Here is a 17,820-nt window from a genome sequence, read left to right as displayed (position 1 = left end):
TATATGATCAATTGTTGTTGGCACAGTTTAAAACTACGGCTTCGTGGCTCGGTTATGCTGTCAAACACTGGATAATGTTGTCACAGATGCTGGAAGTGCGTCAATATGTTGTCACAGATGATGGAAGTGTGTGAGAATGTTGTCACAGGTGCTGGAAGCGTGTGAATATGTTGTCAGATGCTGGTAGACGTGTGAGAACGTTGTCACAGGTGGTGGAAGACGTGTGAGAACGTTGTCACAGGTGGTGGAAGACGTGTGAGAACGTTGTCACAGGTGGTGGAAGCGTGTGAAAATGTTGTCACAGATGCTGGAAGCGTGTAAGAATGTTGTCACAGAGACTGAAAGTGTGTCAATATGTTGTCACAGGTGGTGGCAGACGTGTGAGAACGTTATCACAGGTGGTGGAAGCGTGTGAAAATGTCACAGGTGGTGGAAGAAGTGTGAAGCGTGTAAGAATGTTGTCACAGGTGCTGGAAGTGTCAATATGTTGTCACAGGTGGTGGAAGCGTGTAAGAATGTTGTCACAGAGACTGAAAGTGTGTCAATATGTTGTCACAGGTGGTGGCAGACGTGTGAGAACGTTGTCGCAGATGCTGGAAGCGTGTGAAAATGTTGTCACAGGTGGTGGAAGCGTGTAAGAATGTTGTCACAGATGCTGGAAGTGTCAATATGTTGTCAGAGGTGGTGGCAGACGTGTGAGAACGTTGTCGCAGATGCTGGAAGCGTGTGAAAATGTTGTCACAGGTGGCGGAAGACGTGTGAAGCGTGTTGTCACAGATGCTGGAAGTGTCAATATGGTGTCAGAGGTGGTGGTGTCAGGGGCCTCACCTGGTCTGGGCAGCGTTCCTGACCCAGGTAATGTTGGGTATTGGGTTACCCGAGGCTGAACATAGGATGATGGCAGTCTCATTCTGCTCTACCAACACACGGCGCGCCACACTGATGTTCTCTGGTCCATCTGTACACATACACACACACACACACGGACACACACGGACACATACACACACACACACACACACACGGACACATACACACATACACACACACGGACACATACACATACACATGGACACATACACACACACGGACACATGGACACACACACACATACACACACACGGACACACATGGACACATACACACACACATGGACACATACACACACACGGACACATGGACACACACACATACACACACACGGACACACATGGACACATACACACACACACATACACACACACGGACACATACAAACACGGACGGACACATACACATACGGACACATACACAGACAGACAGACAGACAGACACACACACACACACAGACACACACGGACGAGGGGGAGAGAGGAAAAAGAAGAAAATATTAAAAAAAATATATTAAAAAAATAATATCATCATCAATACTTCAATATTGCATTTTTTTTTTGAAAGGTGTTTGTTTTCATCGTCTTAATAGAGAAAACGGAAAGAGACTGAAGGTCTGGAGAGAGAGAGAGAGAGAGAGAGAGAGAGAGAGAGAGAGAGAGAGAGAGAGAGAGAGAGGGGGGGGTGACCACTACTCACATTGGACGTTGACGCTGAAGGAGGCGTTGACGGCGCCCCGGACGCTGGCGGCTGTAACAGTGTAATTGTCCGCCATGTGACGGTGGACGTCACGCAACCTTAGCTGGCCTTCCCCGCTCTTGAGTTTGACGCCGTTCAACACCTGCAGCCCCTTCTGCCACTTGTACCTGCGGGGGGAGGGACCATGTCAACGGTCAGTGTAGATCTGTGGACCGTGTGCCTTCAAGAAATAAAAATCTGTGGACCGTGTGCCTTCAAAAAAAAAAAAAAAAGAAAAAGAAAAAATCTGTGGACCGTGTTCCTTCAAAGCATCCACCATCTACGTTTACCCACCTCTAACCTCGAATTTCGAACTGGACCACCGACTTAGCAACCAGCACAGATCAGCAGGCATTTCAAAACACAACAACCCACCCACCCCAACCCACCCACGTCAATCACCCACTCCATCAACTATACCGTCCATCAGAATCAAGCCAAAAACCCTTGCTCTAACACATACACCCCTCCTGTCTCTCTCCCTCTCTCCTGTCCACTGGTGTCTGTCCCCCTTGTAGTGGACAGTCAGTCCCATCTGTCAAAACCCGTGGTGGACGCCTGTCAGGTGAGTGGGAGGGAGTTCCAAACTGCAACGCTCTGCTGGCTTTTTCGAGACAAATGCAGTCGGTTCAGATCACAGCTGAAGTCTGGTATTAAAGATGAAATGCTCCCACCACACACACACATGTGTGTGTGCTGCTGTTGCCCTGTACATAACGGGGGACATGGGTTAACATGGGAAGCCACTGGTGTACGGGGGGAAGCCACTGGTGTACGGGGGGGAGCCAATGGTGTACGGGGGGGGGGGAAGCCACTGGTGTACAGGGGAGAGTCACTGGTGTACGGGGGAAAGCCAGTGGTGTATGGGGGGAAGGCAATGGTGTACGGGGGGAAAGCCACTGAATGTACAGGGGGGGGGGGAAGCCACTGGTGTACGGGGGAAGTCACTGGTGTACGGGGGAAAGCCAGTGGTGTATGGGGGGAAGGCAATGGTGTACGGGGGAGCTACTGGTGTACGGGGGGAAAGCCACTGAATGTACAGGGGGGGGGAAGGCACTGGTGTACGGGGGAAGTCACTGGTGTACGGGGGAAAGCCACTGGTGTACGGGGGGGAAGCCACTGGTGTACGGGGGAAGCTACTGCTGTAAGGGGGAGAGCCACTGGTGTACGGGGGGGAAGCCACTGGTGTACAGGGGGAAGCCACTGGTGTACGGAGGACACGTAATAAAGGGCCAAGGTTGAATCTAAGAGGGCGTGACCTAATCTAACGGGCATGACCCACTGTGCCTGGGTCTACAAGCAGGCCCTACCTGAAGGCGCCATGAACCTGCGTAATTGTATAAGGCCCTAGCCACCAGGGCTACACAACCAACCCTGTGGTGGAGGCTGGGCCCTACCTAACAGGCGCTGACGAAGGTAAGGACCCACGTAATTCAGCCATGGTTCATCTGACGGAGGAGAAGGGGCGCGGGGGAGCAATAGGGAGGGCCAAGACGTCGTGCCCCCCACAGATATCGTCTACCTCAGACCCCGCACCTGACGAAGGTGTGTCGTCGCTCACCAGCGCCCAGAGCCACACTCTCAGGAAGGCATTGTAAACTTGACGGGAGGGAAGGAAGGAGGGAGGGAGGGCCGTAGCCTACTGAAAAAAGAGGGCGCTATGGACTGAAAATGGGACTATAACTTCAGGGAGGGAGTGAAGGGGTCCTACTGCAGAAGGAGGGCGGAGGGGTCAAGACTCACTTGATGGGGCCTGGGTTGGCATCTGCCAGCGCTGTGATGGTGAGGTCGCCTCCTTCAGTCACGTCCAACTTCCGTGGTGGGGCTGTCACCCAAATAGGCCCGTCTGAAATGGCGACGGCACACTCGTTAGACCTCCTGAAGAAGGTGGGGGTGGGGGGCAAGGAGGCGCACGGGGATGTGTGAGAGTGAGTGTGTGTGTGTGTATGTGTGTGAAGCGTAGGCGCCCGGGGATGTGTGTGAGTGTGTGTGTGTGTGTGTGTGTGTGTGTGTGTGTGTGTGTGTGTGTGTGTGTGTGTGTGTGTGTGTGTGTGTGTGTGAAGCGTAGGCGCCCGGGGATGTGTGTGTGTGTGTGTGTGTGTGTGTGTGTGTGTGTGTGTGTGTGTGTGTGTGTGTGTGTGTGTGTGTGAGAAGCGTAGGCGCCCGTGTATGTATGTGAGTGTGTGTGTGTGTGTGAGAGAAGCGTAGGCGCCCGTGTATGTATGTGAGTGTGTGTGTGAGAAGCGTAGGCGCCCGGGTATGTGTGTGACTGTGTGTGTGTGTGAGAGAAGCGTAGGCGCCCAGGTGTGAATGTGCGAGTGTGTGTGTGTGTGTGAGTGTGTGTGTGTGCGAGAAGCGTAGATGTGGGGAGTGTAAGGGTGGTGCGTGGGTGCATAGGCGGACAACATATAGGGTAATTCTTGAAAGGTATACGCCTGTGTGTGTGTTTATGTTTTGATCCTAAAAATGAACGACTCATGTTTGCATAACATGGGACATCTAACTGGTTAATACACACACACACACACACACACACACACATATATATATATATATATATATATATATATATATATATATATATATATATATATATATATATATATATATATATATATATATATAAGGTTATTTAATGTATGTATGACTCATGGTGAGGTGCCTGAGGATTGGCGGAATGCGTGCATAGTGCCATTGTACAAAGGCAAAGGGGATAAGAGTGAGTGCTCAAATTACAGAGGTATAAGTTTGTTGAGTATTCCTGGTAAATTATATGGGAGGGTATTGATTGAGAGGGTGAAGGCATGTACAGAGCATCAGATTGGGGAAGAGCAGTGCGGTTTCAGAAGTGGTAGAGGATGTGTGGATCAGGTGTTTGCTTTGAAGAATGTATGTGAGAAATACTTAGAAAAGCAAATGGATTTGTATGTAGCATTTATGGATCTGGAGAAGGCATATGATAGAGTTGATAGAGATGCTCTGTGGAAGGTATTAAGAATATATGGTGTGGGAGGCAAGTTGTTAGAAGCAGTGAAAAGTTTTTATCGAGGATGTAAGGCATGTGTACGTGTAGGAAGAGAGGAAAGTGATTGGTTCTCAGTGAATGTAGGTTTGCGGCAGGGGTGTGTGATGTCTCCATGGTTGTTTAATTTGTTTATGGATGGGGTTGTAAGGGAGGTAAATGCAAGAGTCCTGGAAAGAGGGGCAAGTATGAAGTCTGTTGGGGATGAGAGAGCTTGGGAAGTGAGTCAGTTGTTGTTCGCTGATGATACAGCGCTGGTGGCTGATTCATGTGAGAAACTGCAGAAGCTGGTGACTGAGTTTGGTAAAGTGTGTGGAAGAAGAAAGTTGAGAGTAAATGTGAATAAGAGCAAGGTTATTAGGTACAGTAGGGGTGAGGGTCAAGTCAAGTGGGAGGTGAGTTTGAATGGAGAAAAACTGGAGGAAGTGAAGTGTTTTAGATATCTGGGAGTGGATCTGTCAGCGGATGGAACCATGGAAGCGGAAGTGGATCATAGGGTGGGGGAGGGGGCGAAAATTTTGGGAGCCTTGAAAAATGTGTGGAAGTCGAGAACATTATCTCGGAAAGCAAAAATGGGTATGTTTGAGGGAATAGTGGTTCCAACAATGTTGTATGGTTGCGAGGCGTGGGCTATGGATAGAGATGTGCGCAGGAGGATGGATGTGCTGGAAATGAGATGTTTGAGGACAATGTGTGGTGTGAGGTGGTTTGATCGAGTAAGTAACGTAAGGGTAAGAGAGATGTGTGGAAATAAAAAGAGCGTGGTTGAGAGAGCAGAAGAGGGTGTTTTGAAATGGTTTGGGCACATGGAGAGAATGAGTGAGGAGAGATTGACCAAGAGGATATATGTGTCGGAGGTGGAGGGAACGAGGAGAAGAGGGAGACCAAATTGGAGGTGGAAAGATGGAGTGAAAAAGATTTTGTGTGATCGGGGCCTGAACATGCAGGAGGGTGAAAGGGGGGCAAGGAATAGAGTGAATTGGAGTCATGTGGTATACAGGGGTTGACGTGCTGTCAGTGGATTGAATCAAGGCATGTGAAGCGTCTGGGGTAAACCATGGGAAGCTGTGTAGGTATGTATATTTGCGTGTGTGGACGTGTGTATGTACATGTGTATGGGGGGGGGGCCATTTCTTTCGTCTGTTTCCTTGCGCTACCTCGCAAACGCGGGAGACAGCGACAAAGTATAAAAAAAAAAAAATATATATATATATATATATATATATCCACCTCCCTTTATCCCTTTATCTCTACCTTATCTAAGCACACACATATATATCCACCTCCCTTTATCCCTTTATCTCTAACGTATCTACGCAGAAAGGGGGGGGGGTAAGAAGGACCCCCTTTTACCCCTAGCGTCCCTAAACACAGAGCAGGGGTAATCAATATAACTAAAACATGAGTATATGAGACTTTGGAGTGGCCACAGAAGAAGAATCTCTCACACAGTGCAAACATGTAAACACGACTGACGAACCCTACCCAACCTCCCCTTCTCATCAAGAAAAGCAAGCAAACAAAAACCACTGTATCTGATTTTCGCGCATGTGGGATACGAAAAGCCTGAATTGATAACTTGGAATAATAAATTCCTTATCATTTAGTGCACAGTCTCCCACAAATATTCGTAGGTTCATCTGTTCATATGATCACTCCACTTCGTCCTTGATTCCAAGCGTCTGTGCTATAAACGCCAGAACTTAATTAAAAGTATTTGAAAAAGAAATGAAATAGGATCAAGCTATCTAACACATTGATATCGAACTAATCATATTTTTATTTTTCCTTATACTTTGTCGCTGTCTCCCGCGTCAGCGAGGTAGCGCAAGGAAACAGACGAAAGAATGGCCCAACCCACCCACATATACATGTATATACATATACACGTCCACACACGCATATATACATACCTATACATTTCAACGTATACATATATATACATACATACATACATACACAGACATAGACATACATACACATGGAAATAATTCAGACTTGCTGCCTTCATCCATTCCCGTCGCCACCCCCCCGCTACATATGACATGACACTGTACAATGCTGCCTTCATCCATTCCCGTCGCCACCACCCCCCGCTACATATGAAATGACACTGTACAATCCTTCCACACGTCAGAGGTGTGAGTTAAGGGAGCAATCTAACAGGTCAGTTACCAGACTCCTGGTGTATTGGGGGGGGGGGGGGTAACAGAGGTCACAGTGTGGGTCAGGTGACCTGGTGATATCACCTTTGACCTGACCTACCTACACATCGTCGCTGCATCTCTCATACTAGTCTAGTCAGAAGCGGGTGGTATATGTGTCCAATTCAGACTCCCATTTTCTTTTCTTTTTTTCTAAGTTTCAGAGAAACGACTGAACAGGACAAATAAAATAAAACTCGTGTTTTCTATACTTTTGTATCCTATATCCCCTGATTCTATATCACAACATACTCAATATACTCTATATTTTCTGTTTTATCTAAACTTTATTCTATATATATATATATATATATATATATATATATATATATATATATATATATATATATATATATATATATGCTGTCTTGGATAATCGCATGTTTACCAAATGGCGTCCTAGCTTCGTCTCTTCGTTGTATATCAAGTGACTGTTATATTTCTCTCTTGTGTCTCCCCTGATGATGATGTGATTATGACATGAAAGTGCACTTGGGAACTTATCGTGTTTCATTTTACCCCCCTCCGTGTGACTCATAGGAATATACGTGGTTTCAACGGAGGACTAGACCCTCTACGGAGTGAGGGGAAGGAGGGAGGGAGGGAGGGAGGGGGGAGACGTCGAGGGATTCGAACGAGTGTGCTCCGGTGTAGATGTGAGAGGCTTAGGAATGTTTTGTGTGTGTGTGTGTGTGTGGACTCTTGTCTCTTTCTCTCTCTCTCTCTCTCTCTCTCGTGTGGGCTGTCTCTCTTTTTTTAAGGGGGGGGACACACCCCCATCTCTGTCCCTCTCTTTCCTCGTCTCTCTATCTCTCCTTCTGTCCCTGTTGCTGTCTTTTGGGGGGGCGCCGCGCCCCCATCTCTGTCCCTCTCTCTTCTCTCTTTCTCTTTGTCTCTCTCCTTCTCTCCCTGTCCTCTAACTCTGATTTTTTTGGGGGGCCCCCTACATCTCTCTCTCTCTCTCTCTCTCTCTCTCTCTCTCTCTCTCTCTCTCTCTCTCTCTCTCTCTCTCTCCTCTCCCTTTTCCCCCCGACCGTCACTCTACGCTCCTCTCCCCTCCCCTTCCTTCTATAATTACCCCCCCTTCCCACCCACCCACCTCCTCCCCCCTTCATCATTCATCAACGACCTTGTTTAAAAGCCTTTATCTTGTTGTGTTACACACACACACACACACACACACACACACACACACACATGAGGAGATGAGAGGGTGAGGGGGTTGGTTTCTGACAGACGAAGGAGGAGGAGAAGGAGGAGGAGACGGAGGAGGAGGAGGCGGAGGAGGAGGAGGGTGAGGAGGAGGAGGAGGTGGAGGTGTGTTTGCGACACTCACGTAAGACGTCCAAGGTGAGGTTAGCGCTGACAGAGACGCCCAAGCCGTTGTCGGCCACGCATGCGAACACACGCCCGTTGTCCTCTGGCTGGGGCCTGACCTTGACTTTAGACCTGTTGGAGGAGGAGGGAGATAAGAGATAAAAAGGGGGGAGAGGACTGTTGGAGGAGGAGGAGGAGGGAGATAAGAGATAAAAAGGGAGGAGAGGACTGTTGGAGGAGGAGGAGGAGGAGGGAGGGAGATAAGAGATAAAAAGGGGGGAGAGGACTGTTGGAGGAGGAGGAGGAGGGAGGGAGATAAGAGATAAAAAGGGGGGAGAGGACTGTTGGAGGAGGAGGAGGAGGGAGGGAGATAAGAGATAAAAAGGAGGGAGAGGACTGGTGGAGGAGGAGGAGGAGGGAGGGAGGGAGATAAGAGATAAAAAGGAGGGAGAGGACTGTTGGAGGAGGAGGAGGAGGGAGGGAGATAAGAGATAAAAAGGGGGGAGAGGACTGTTGGAGGAGGAGGAGGAGGGAGGGAGATAAGAGATAAAAAGGGGGGAGAGGACTGTTGGAGGAGGAGGAGGAGGGAGGGAGGGAGATAAGAGATAAAAAGGGGGGAGAGGACTGTTGGAGGAGGAGGAGGAGGGAGGGAGATAAGAGATAAAAAGGGGGGAGAGGACTGTTGGAGGAGGAGGAGGAGGGAGGGAGGGAGATAAGAGATAAAAAGGAGGGAGAGGACTGTTGGAGGAGGAGGAGGAGGAGGGAGGGAGATAAGAGCTAAAAAGGGGGAGGAATGGAGGGGGAGGGAGGGAGATAAGAGATAAAAAGGGGGAGGAATGGAGATGGAGGGAGGGAGATAAGAGATAAAAAGGGGGAGGAATGGAGATGGAGGGAGGGAGATAAGAGATAAAAAGGGGGAGGACTGTTGGAGGAGGAGGGAGGGAGATAAGAGATAAAAAGGAGGGAGAGGACTGTTGGAGGAGGAGGAGGAGGAGGGAGGGAGATAAGAGCTAAAAAGGGGGAGGAATGGAGATGGAGGGAGGGAGATAAGAGATAAAAAGGGGGAGGAATGGAGGGGGAGGGAGGGAGATAAGAGATAAAAAGGAGGGAGGAATGGAGATGGAGGGAGGGAGATAAGAGATAAAAAGGGGGAGGAATGGAGATGGAGGGAGGGAGATAAGAGATAAAAAGGGGGGAGAGGACTGTTGGAGGAGGAGGAGGAGGGAGGGAGATAAGAGATAAAAAGGAGGGAGAGGACTGTTGGAGGAGGAGGAGGAGGAGGGAGGGAGATAAGAGCTAAAAAGGGGGAGGAATGGAGATGGAGGGAGGGAGATAAGAGATAAAAAGGGGGAGGAATGGAGGGGGAGGGAGGGAGATAAGAGATAAAAAGGGGGAGGAATGGAGATGGAGGGAGGGAGATAAGAGATAAAAAGGGGGAGGAATGGAGATGGAGGGAGGGAGATAAGAGATAAAAAGGGGGAGGAATGGAGGAGGAGGGAGGGAGATAAGAGATAAAAAGGGGGAGGAATGGAGGGGGAGGGAGGGAGATGAGAGATAAAAAGGGGGAGGAATGGAGATGGAGGGAGGGAGATAAGAGATAAAAAGGGGGAGGACTGTTGGAGGAAGGAGGGAGGGAGATAAGAGAAATCTTAGCACTTACAAACCCTCAACCCACCACCCAACCCACCTGGTGTCGAACCCACTTTGGGGTGTGGCGACACAGGGTTAGAAACCCGCCCACCTGGTGTCGAACCCACTTTGGGGTGTGACGACACAGGGTTAGAAACACACCCACCTGGTGTCAAATCCCACTTTGGGGGTGTGACAACACAGGGTTAGAAACCCGCCCACCTAACCCACCTGGTGTCGAATCCCACTTTGGGGTGTGACTGAACAGGGTTAGAAACCCACCCACCTAACCCACCTGGTGTCGAATCCCACTTTGGGGTGTGACAACACAGGGTTAGAAACCCGCCCACCTGGTGTCGAATCCCACTTTGGGGGTGTGACTACACAGGGTTAGAAACCCGCCCACCAACTTGGTGCCAGAAGCACGTACCTGGTGACGGTGGCCCAGTGGGTGACGGAGGCCCAGTGAGTGCCAGAACCACGTACCTGGTGACGGAGGCCCAGTGGGTGCCAGAACCACGTACCTGGTGACGGAGGCCCAGTGGGTGCCAGAACCACGTACCTGGTGACGGAGGCCCAGTGGGTGCCAGAACCACGTACCTGGTGACGGAGGCCCAGTGGGTGACGGTGGCCCAGTGGGTGACGGAGGCCCAGTGGGTGCCAGAACCACGTACCTGGTGACGGAGGCCCAGTGGGTGACGGAGGCCCAGTGGGTGCCAGAACCACGTACCTGGTGACGGAGGCCCAGTGGGTGCCAGAACCACGTACCTGGTGACGGAGGCCCAGTGGGTGACGGAGGCCCAGTGGGTGCCAGAACCACGTACCTGGTGACGGTGGCCCAGTGGGTGACGGAGGCCCAGTGGGTGACGGAGGCCCAGTGGGTGCCAGAACCACGTACCTGGTGACGGAGGCCCAGTGGGTGACGGTGGCCCAGTGGGTGACGGTGGCCCAGTGGGTGCCAGAACCACGTACCTGGTGACGGAGGCCCAGTGGGTGCCAGAACCACGTACCTGGTGACGGAGGCCCAGTGGGTGCCAGAACCACGTACCTGGTGACGGAGGCCCAGTGGGTGCCAGAACCACGTACCTGGTGACGGAGGCCCAGTGGGTGCCAGAACCACGTACCTGGTGACGGAGGCCCAGTGGGTGCCAGAACCACGTACCTGGTGACGGAGGCCCAGTGGGTGCCAGAACCACGTACCTGGTGACGGTGGCCCAGTGGGTGACGGTGGCCCAGTGGGTGACGGAGGCCCAGTGGGTGCCAGAACCACGTACCTGGTGACGGAGGCCCAGTGGGTGCCAGAACCACGTACCTGGTGACGGAGGCCCAGTGGGTGCCAGAACCACGTACCTGGTGACGGAGGCCCAGTGGGTGCCAGAACCACGTACCTGGTGACGGTGGCCCAGTGGGTGCCAGAACCACGTACCTGGTGACGGTGGCCCAGTGGGTGCCAGAACCACGTACCTGGTGACGGAGGCCCAGTGGGTGCCAGAACCACGTACCTGGTGACGGAGGCCCAGTGGGTGCCAGAACCACGTACCTGGTGACGGTGGCCCAGTGGGTGCCAGAACCACGTACCTGGTGACGGAGGCCCAGTGGGTGCCAGAACCACGTACCTGGTGACGGAGGCCCAGTGGGTGCCAGAACCACGTACCTGGTGACGGTGCCGCCGTACAGGCCAGGGGAGTGCTTGACGGAGGGCTGGCCAAGGGCGTGGGTGGTGGAGGGGAGCCAGGTGATGGTGGAGGGCGGCACACTGGACGAGGTCTCGCACGTCAACTTGGCCACTTGGCCAGCCTCCACGCTCTTGGGGCTCACCCACCCCTTCACCTCCCACGCTGGGTCTGGGGGAGAGAGAGAGAGCTGGTGAGAGCTGGGGGTGAGGGGAGAGAGGCCAGGGCTGGGGGTGAGGGAGAGGCCAGGGCTGGTGAGAGCTGGGGGTAAGGGGGAGAGAGGCCAGGGGTGGTGAGAGCTGGGGGTGAGGCCAGGGCTGGTGAGAGCTGGTGGTGAGGGAGAGGCCAGGGCTGGTGAGAGCTGGTGGTGAGGGGAGAGAGGCCAGGGCTGGGGGTGAGGGGAGAGAGGCCAGGGCTGGTGAGAGCTGGGGGTGAGGCCAGGGCTGGTGAGAGAGAGGCCAGGGCTGGTGAGAGCTGCGGGTGAGGGGAGAGAGGCCAGGGTGGTGAGAGCTGGGGTGAGGCCAGGGCTGGTGAGAGCTGGGGGTGAGGGAGAGGCCAGGTTTGGTGAGAGCTGAGGTAAGGGGAGAGAGGCCAGGGTGGTGGTGAGGAGAGGTCAGGTATGGTGAGAGCTGGTGGTGAGGGAAGAGGCCGGCTGGAGGGAGAGTCAGGGCGGGTTTGGGGGGAAGGGGCCAGGGGGTGAGGGGGGGGAGCACACACAAAGTACAGATATTTCACACAGAATATATTTATATAAAATATATATATATATATATATAATATAATAATAAATATATATTATAATATATTAAAACAACACCCACACACACAATTCAACACGGGGTAAGAGAGGGGGGACCACAACACATTTTAAAAAAACTCCTCTCTCTCACTTCTCTCTCTCCTCTCTCTCCCACTCTCTCTCTCTCTCTCATCCCAAACGTAAACCTTTACAAGCTTTTTTGCCAAAGGGGGGAAGCCAGCACCAGCCACAACCAGCTGTCTCTCTCTCTGCCCTGTCCATCTTTTTCCTGTCTCATTTCCCATCACTGGTCGCTTTCAGACAGGCTAATACCAGGTGCTCTTCCTCGTCTTTTTTGCCCCTCTGTCTTCTGTCTGTGCTCTGTCTGTCGGGTCTGTCTTTTTTGTCTGCCTGTCGCCCTGTTTAATCTGTCTGTCTGTCTGTTCTCTGTCTTTGTCCTGTCTGTCTTCTGTCTGTTTATGTGTCTGTCTGTCTGCCCTGTGTCTGTCGTCGCCCTTTTTATCTGTCGGGTCTCGGGCCCTGTCTCTCTGCTGTCTCTCTGTCTCTTTTATCGTCTGCCCCGTCTGTCTCTCTGTCTGCCCCTGTCTGTTTATCTGCTGTCTGTCTGTCTCTCTGTCTGTCTGCCCTGTCTGTCTATCTGTCTCTCTCTCCCCTCTCGTTTTGTCTGCCCTCTTTTTTTTTTTTGGGGGGGGGGGGGTGTGCCCGGCCAAACGTCGGGGGGGGGGGAAAAAAAAAAAGAAAAAAAGGGGAAAAAACCCCAAAAGCGATGCCAAACTCTTTCGGTATTACCTTACAATTTTCCCCTCCATAATATATATAATATATATATATATATATATTAATATAATATATATATATATATATTTATATTTTTATATATATTATATATTTTATTTAAAAATAAATAAATATATATAATATATATATAATATATATATTATATAATATATATATATATAATAAAAGATTAATATATATATTTTTTTTTCTTTGTTTGGGGGTTTAAAAAAGGGACTATGCCTACGTATTTGTGGGGGCCCCTGCCCCCACTGGCCTATTTCCCCTGGGCCACGAGGTCCCTGGCCACCTCCAGCCTACGGCCATTTCCCTCAGCGCCCCCCCCCCTACCCCCCTGATGGCCACTTCCCCAACCCCCTTTAAACCACCCTATGGCCACTTCACAGTTTCCCCCTACCACCCTATGGCACTCCCACCCCCCAACCACCCCGATGACCACTTTCCAGCCCCCTTACCACCCTAAATAAAGCAATCCCACCCCCCAAACCACCCAAATTTGCCACTTCCCATACCCCCTTACCACCCTGATGGGCCACACCCAGCCCCCCTAACCACCCTGATGGCCACTTTCAAGCCCCCTTACCATACCCTGATGGCCACTTCCCAAACCCCCTTACCACCCTGATGGCCACTTCCCATACCCCCTTACCACCCTGACGGCCACTTTCCAGCCCCTCTACCACCCTGATGGCCACTTCCCATCCCCTTCCCCCCCCCCCACCCCCCCCTCTCTTTCCAGAACGTGACTCATGGATTTCCTACACTCTACCCGGGAAAAATTTATTTGGCACCTAAAAGGACACCACCCCCACAAAAACTGATCGCTTATCTTATTTGGCTGATTATCTCTGGCCCCACTCCCCTCCCTCTCCGGTGTGGCCAGAAAACCCTTCCTCCCCCCTCTTCAGTGTGGCTAGACAACCCTTGCTCTCTCCAGTGTGCCAGACACCCTTCCTCCCTCCCTCTCTTCAGTGTGGCTAGACACCCTTGCTCTCTCTCTCTCTCTCTCTCTCTCTCTCTCTCTCTCTCTCTCCAGTGTGCCAGACGCCATTGCTCCTTCTCTAGTGTGGCCAGACACCATTTCTCTCTCTCTCTCTCTCTCTCCAGTGTGGCCAGACACCATTCCTCTCTCTCTCTAGTGTGGCCAGACACCCTTTCTCCCTCTCTTCAGTGTGGCCAGACACCCTTCTTCCCTCTCACCAGTGTGGCCAGACACCCTCCTTCCCCTGTTACTGCTTCTGTTACTACTGTTACTGCTTCTGTTACAACCGTTACTGCTCCTTTTACTACCATTACTGCTCCTGTTACTACCGTTACTGCTCCTGTTACTACCGTTACTGCTTGTTACTAGCGTTACTGCTCCTGTTACTACCGTTACTGCTTCTGTTACTATCGTTACTGCTCCTGTTACTACCGTTACTGCTTCTGTTACTACCGTTACTGCTCCTGTTACTACCGTGACTGCTTCTGTTACTATCGTTACTGCTCCTGTTACTATCGTTACTGCTCCTGTTACCACCGTTACTGCTCCTGTTACTACCGTTACTGCTCCTGTTACCACCGTTACGGCTTCTGTTACTACCGTTACTGCCCCTGTTACTACCGTTACGGCTTCTGTTCAAGTGATGGGAGGCCCACACGTTATCAGCGAAGCTGTGAGCTGCTGTCTCTTATCTATCGACGATCATGTCTATTTCCAGGTCAGCACGGGGAAAAATATTACAGTCCCCCCCCTCTTCCACATCCCCCCTCCCTTACCCCCCACCTCGCTCTCTCTCTCTCTCTCTCTCTCTCTCTCTCTCTCTCTCTCTATCTATCTATCTATCTATCTATCTACCTATCTATCTATCTCGACGTAAATGTCTCTCCGTGATTCACGAGAGATCTCTTTCTATCTATCTCCCATCTATATATATATATATATATATATATATATATATATATATATATATATATATATATATATATATATGTATACTTTTCTCTCAATCGTTCATCGATACTGGATAGATAGATAGATAGATAGATAGATAGATGGAGAGAGAGAGAGAGAGAGAGAGAGAGAGAGAGAGAGAGAGAGAGAGAGAGAGAGAGAGAGAGAGAGACCTACCCCCCATCTCTCCCCTCCACTCGTTTCACATGCCGACATTTCCCCTCACCTTTTTTTTCCCCCTTTTTTTTTCCTAAATCTTTGTAAAGGGACGAAACCCTTCTACCGGGAGAGGAGGGGGGGGGAGGGGAGGGGGATGAAGGGGGAGGGGAATGAGGGGGGATGAGGGGGAGGGGGATGAAGGGGGGGGGGTGGTTGCTGCGCGCCGGCGCCGGCTTTTGTTTGTTGGTGATGCGCGTGCGCAAGGACGGGGAGGTGAGCAGGGGGGGGAGGGGTGGGTAAGAGGAGGGAGGTGAGGGGAGGAGGAGGGGAGTACAGGAGAGGGGGGTATTGTGGTTGGGGGGGAGGGTATTGGTTGAGGGGAAGGGAGGGGAAGGAGGGGAGGTGTTCGTTCAACATGTTTCCCCCCCCAACCCAACCCCCCTTCCCCCTCTCCTGACACCCCTCTCCCCCCCACTGCAACCTTCCTTCCCCCTACACAACACACTCCCCTCCCTCCCCCCGTTTAAAGTTCCAGCTGACCGATCCTGCCCTCTGTTTTCCCCCTCCCCCCTCTACAACCTTTCCTCCCCTCCCCCCTTCCCCCTCTTAAATCCCTCCTCCTCCTCCTCCCCATCTCCCCCCACACGCCCCCCTCCCTCTGGAGGGCTTTCGCGTCGTCTGGCTTCATTCATTCATTCATTTCATTCATTCACGAAGTGTGTGTGTCTTCCGTTGAGCACGACGGGATACGACCCCCCCCCCCCATCTGGATATGACGTATTCATGGGTCGTAACTTGAGAGGGTCGTACGAAGGGGGGGGGGAAAGACAGACCCCCATTACGCCACTACCACACACCCATTCATTAGACCCCCATCACTCCACTACCACACACCCAGTCATTAGACCCCCATCACTCCACTACTACACACCCATTCATTAGACCCCCATCACTCCACTACCACACACCCATTCATTCGACCCCCATCACTCCACTACCACACACCCATTCATTAGACCCCCATCACTCCACTACTACACACCCATTCATTCGACCCCCCCTCCATCACTCCATTACTACACACCCATTCATTCGACCCCATTACTACACACCCATTCATTCGACCCCATTACTACACACCCATTCATTCGACCCCATTACTACACACCCATTCATTCGACCCCCCCATCACTCCACTACCACACACCCATCATTCGACCCCCCTCCATCACTCCACTACCACACACCCATTCATTCGACCCCCCTCCATCACTCCACTACCACACACCCATTCATTCGACCCCATTACTACACACCCATTCATTCGACCCCATTACTACACACCCATTCATTCGACCCCCCCTCCATCACTCCACTACCACACACCCATTCATTCGACCCCATTACCACACACCCATTCATTCGACCCCATTACTACACACCCATTCATTCGACCCCCATCATGTGGTCGGGGATTTAAACCATTCGCCGGGAGCCGCTCTTGTTCCCATGGTAACCGCATCATTGTGAGGGGAGAGAGGAAGAGGGGTCAGTACATCAGAGGGGACAACTCCCCCCCTTCCCCTTGAAGTTATGAGGGGAGAGGGGGGAGGGGAGGGGGCTTGTTCCCGCCAACAGCCAGCCACGTTCATTGATCGGGGGGGGAGGGGGGGAAAGGGGGGGGGTGGTGTTCATTCATGTTTGTGCCCCGGGGCGCGTCGCGTCGCCCGCCCGCCCCCAGGTACGCATGCGTACCTGGGGGGGGGGGGGGGGCGGGCGACGCGCCCCCTCCAGGTACGCGTGCGTCCCTCACATACAAGAGGGAGGGAGGGAGGGAGGGAGGGAGGGAAAGAGAGTGGGCTTTAAACGCCACCTTCCGTGGACGCCAGCGGAGGGGCCTCTCTCTCTCTCTCTCTCTCTCTCTCTCTCTCTCTCTCTCTCTCTCTCTCTCTCTCTCTCTCTCGCTAAGCCCCGGCCACACCTTCGCTCTCTCTCTCTCTCTCTCTCTCTCTGTTCTGCGTTGACTCGCTCCCTCTTCATGACCTGCATTGCGAAATGAGAGAGAGAGAGAGAGAGAGAGAGAGAGAGAGAGAGAGAGAGAGAGAGAGAGAGAGAGAGAGAATATCAGCGCCATACACTTTCCCACCCTTTCCCAGAAACCATAAAAGGGCCATGGGAAAGGGTGGGTTTTTTCCTTTTAAACCCCCTCTCTCCCCCTCCCCTTTTCCACTCATTTCCCCATTTCCCCTTCCCCTCTTCTTTCCCTTCCCTTCCCCCATGTGAAGACACGCACATATACATACCTATACATCTCAACGTATACATATATATACACACACACAGACATATACATATATACACATGTACATAATTCATACTGTCTGCCTTTATCCATTCCCGTCGCCACCTCGCCACACATGGAATAACAACCCCCTCCCCACCGCATGTGTGCGAGGTAGCGCTAGGAAAAGACAACAAAGGCCCCATTCGTTCACACTCAGTCTCTAGCTGTCATGTAATAATGCACCGAAACCACAGCTCCCTTTCCACATCCAGGCCCCACACAGCTTTCCATGGTTTACCCCAGACGCTTCACATGCCCTGGTTCAATCCATTGACAGCACGTCGACCCCGGTATACCACATCGTTCCAATTTACTCTATTCCTTGCACGCCTTTCACCCTCCTGCATGTTCAAGCCCCACAGAACTTTCCATG

The 17,820-nt window shown here is 51.8% G+C and overlaps 1 protein-coding gene across 4 annotated transcripts in view; it reads right to left on the bottom strand.

Moving 5' to 3' along the window:
- The window catches only part of LOC139757556 (synaptogenesis protein syg-2-like), a 202,724-nt gene that overhangs the window by 22,774 nt on the left and 162,130 nt on the right, over positions 1-17,820 (bottom strand). For all 4 annotated transcript variants that reach the window (XM_071678146.1, XM_071678145.1, XM_071678148.1 and 1 more), the window contains exons 12-16: positions 11,435-11,624; positions 8,171-8,283; positions 3,352-3,454; positions 1,570-1,736; positions 829-958 (exon numbers count right to left, since the gene is read on the bottom strand). In XM_071678146.1, coding sequence (XP_071534247.1) covers positions 829-958; positions 1,570-1,736; positions 3,352-3,454; positions 8,171-8,283; positions 11,435-11,624 — 703 coding nt within the window. The remainder of the gene's footprint in view (positions 1-828; positions 959-1,569; positions 1,737-3,351; positions 3,455-8,170; positions 8,284-11,434; positions 11,625-17,820) is intronic.

This window comes from Panulirus ornatus, chromosome 27, assembly GCF_036320965.1.
Source record: "Panulirus ornatus isolate Po-2019 chromosome 27, ASM3632096v1, whole genome shotgun sequence".
In the NCBI taxonomy this organism is placed as follows: domain Eukaryota; kingdom Metazoa; phylum Arthropoda; class Malacostraca; order Decapoda; family Palinuridae; genus Panulirus; species Panulirus ornatus.
Note: the sequence above shows the minus strand (reverse complement) of the source record. Positions and strands in the feature narration are given on the sequence as shown.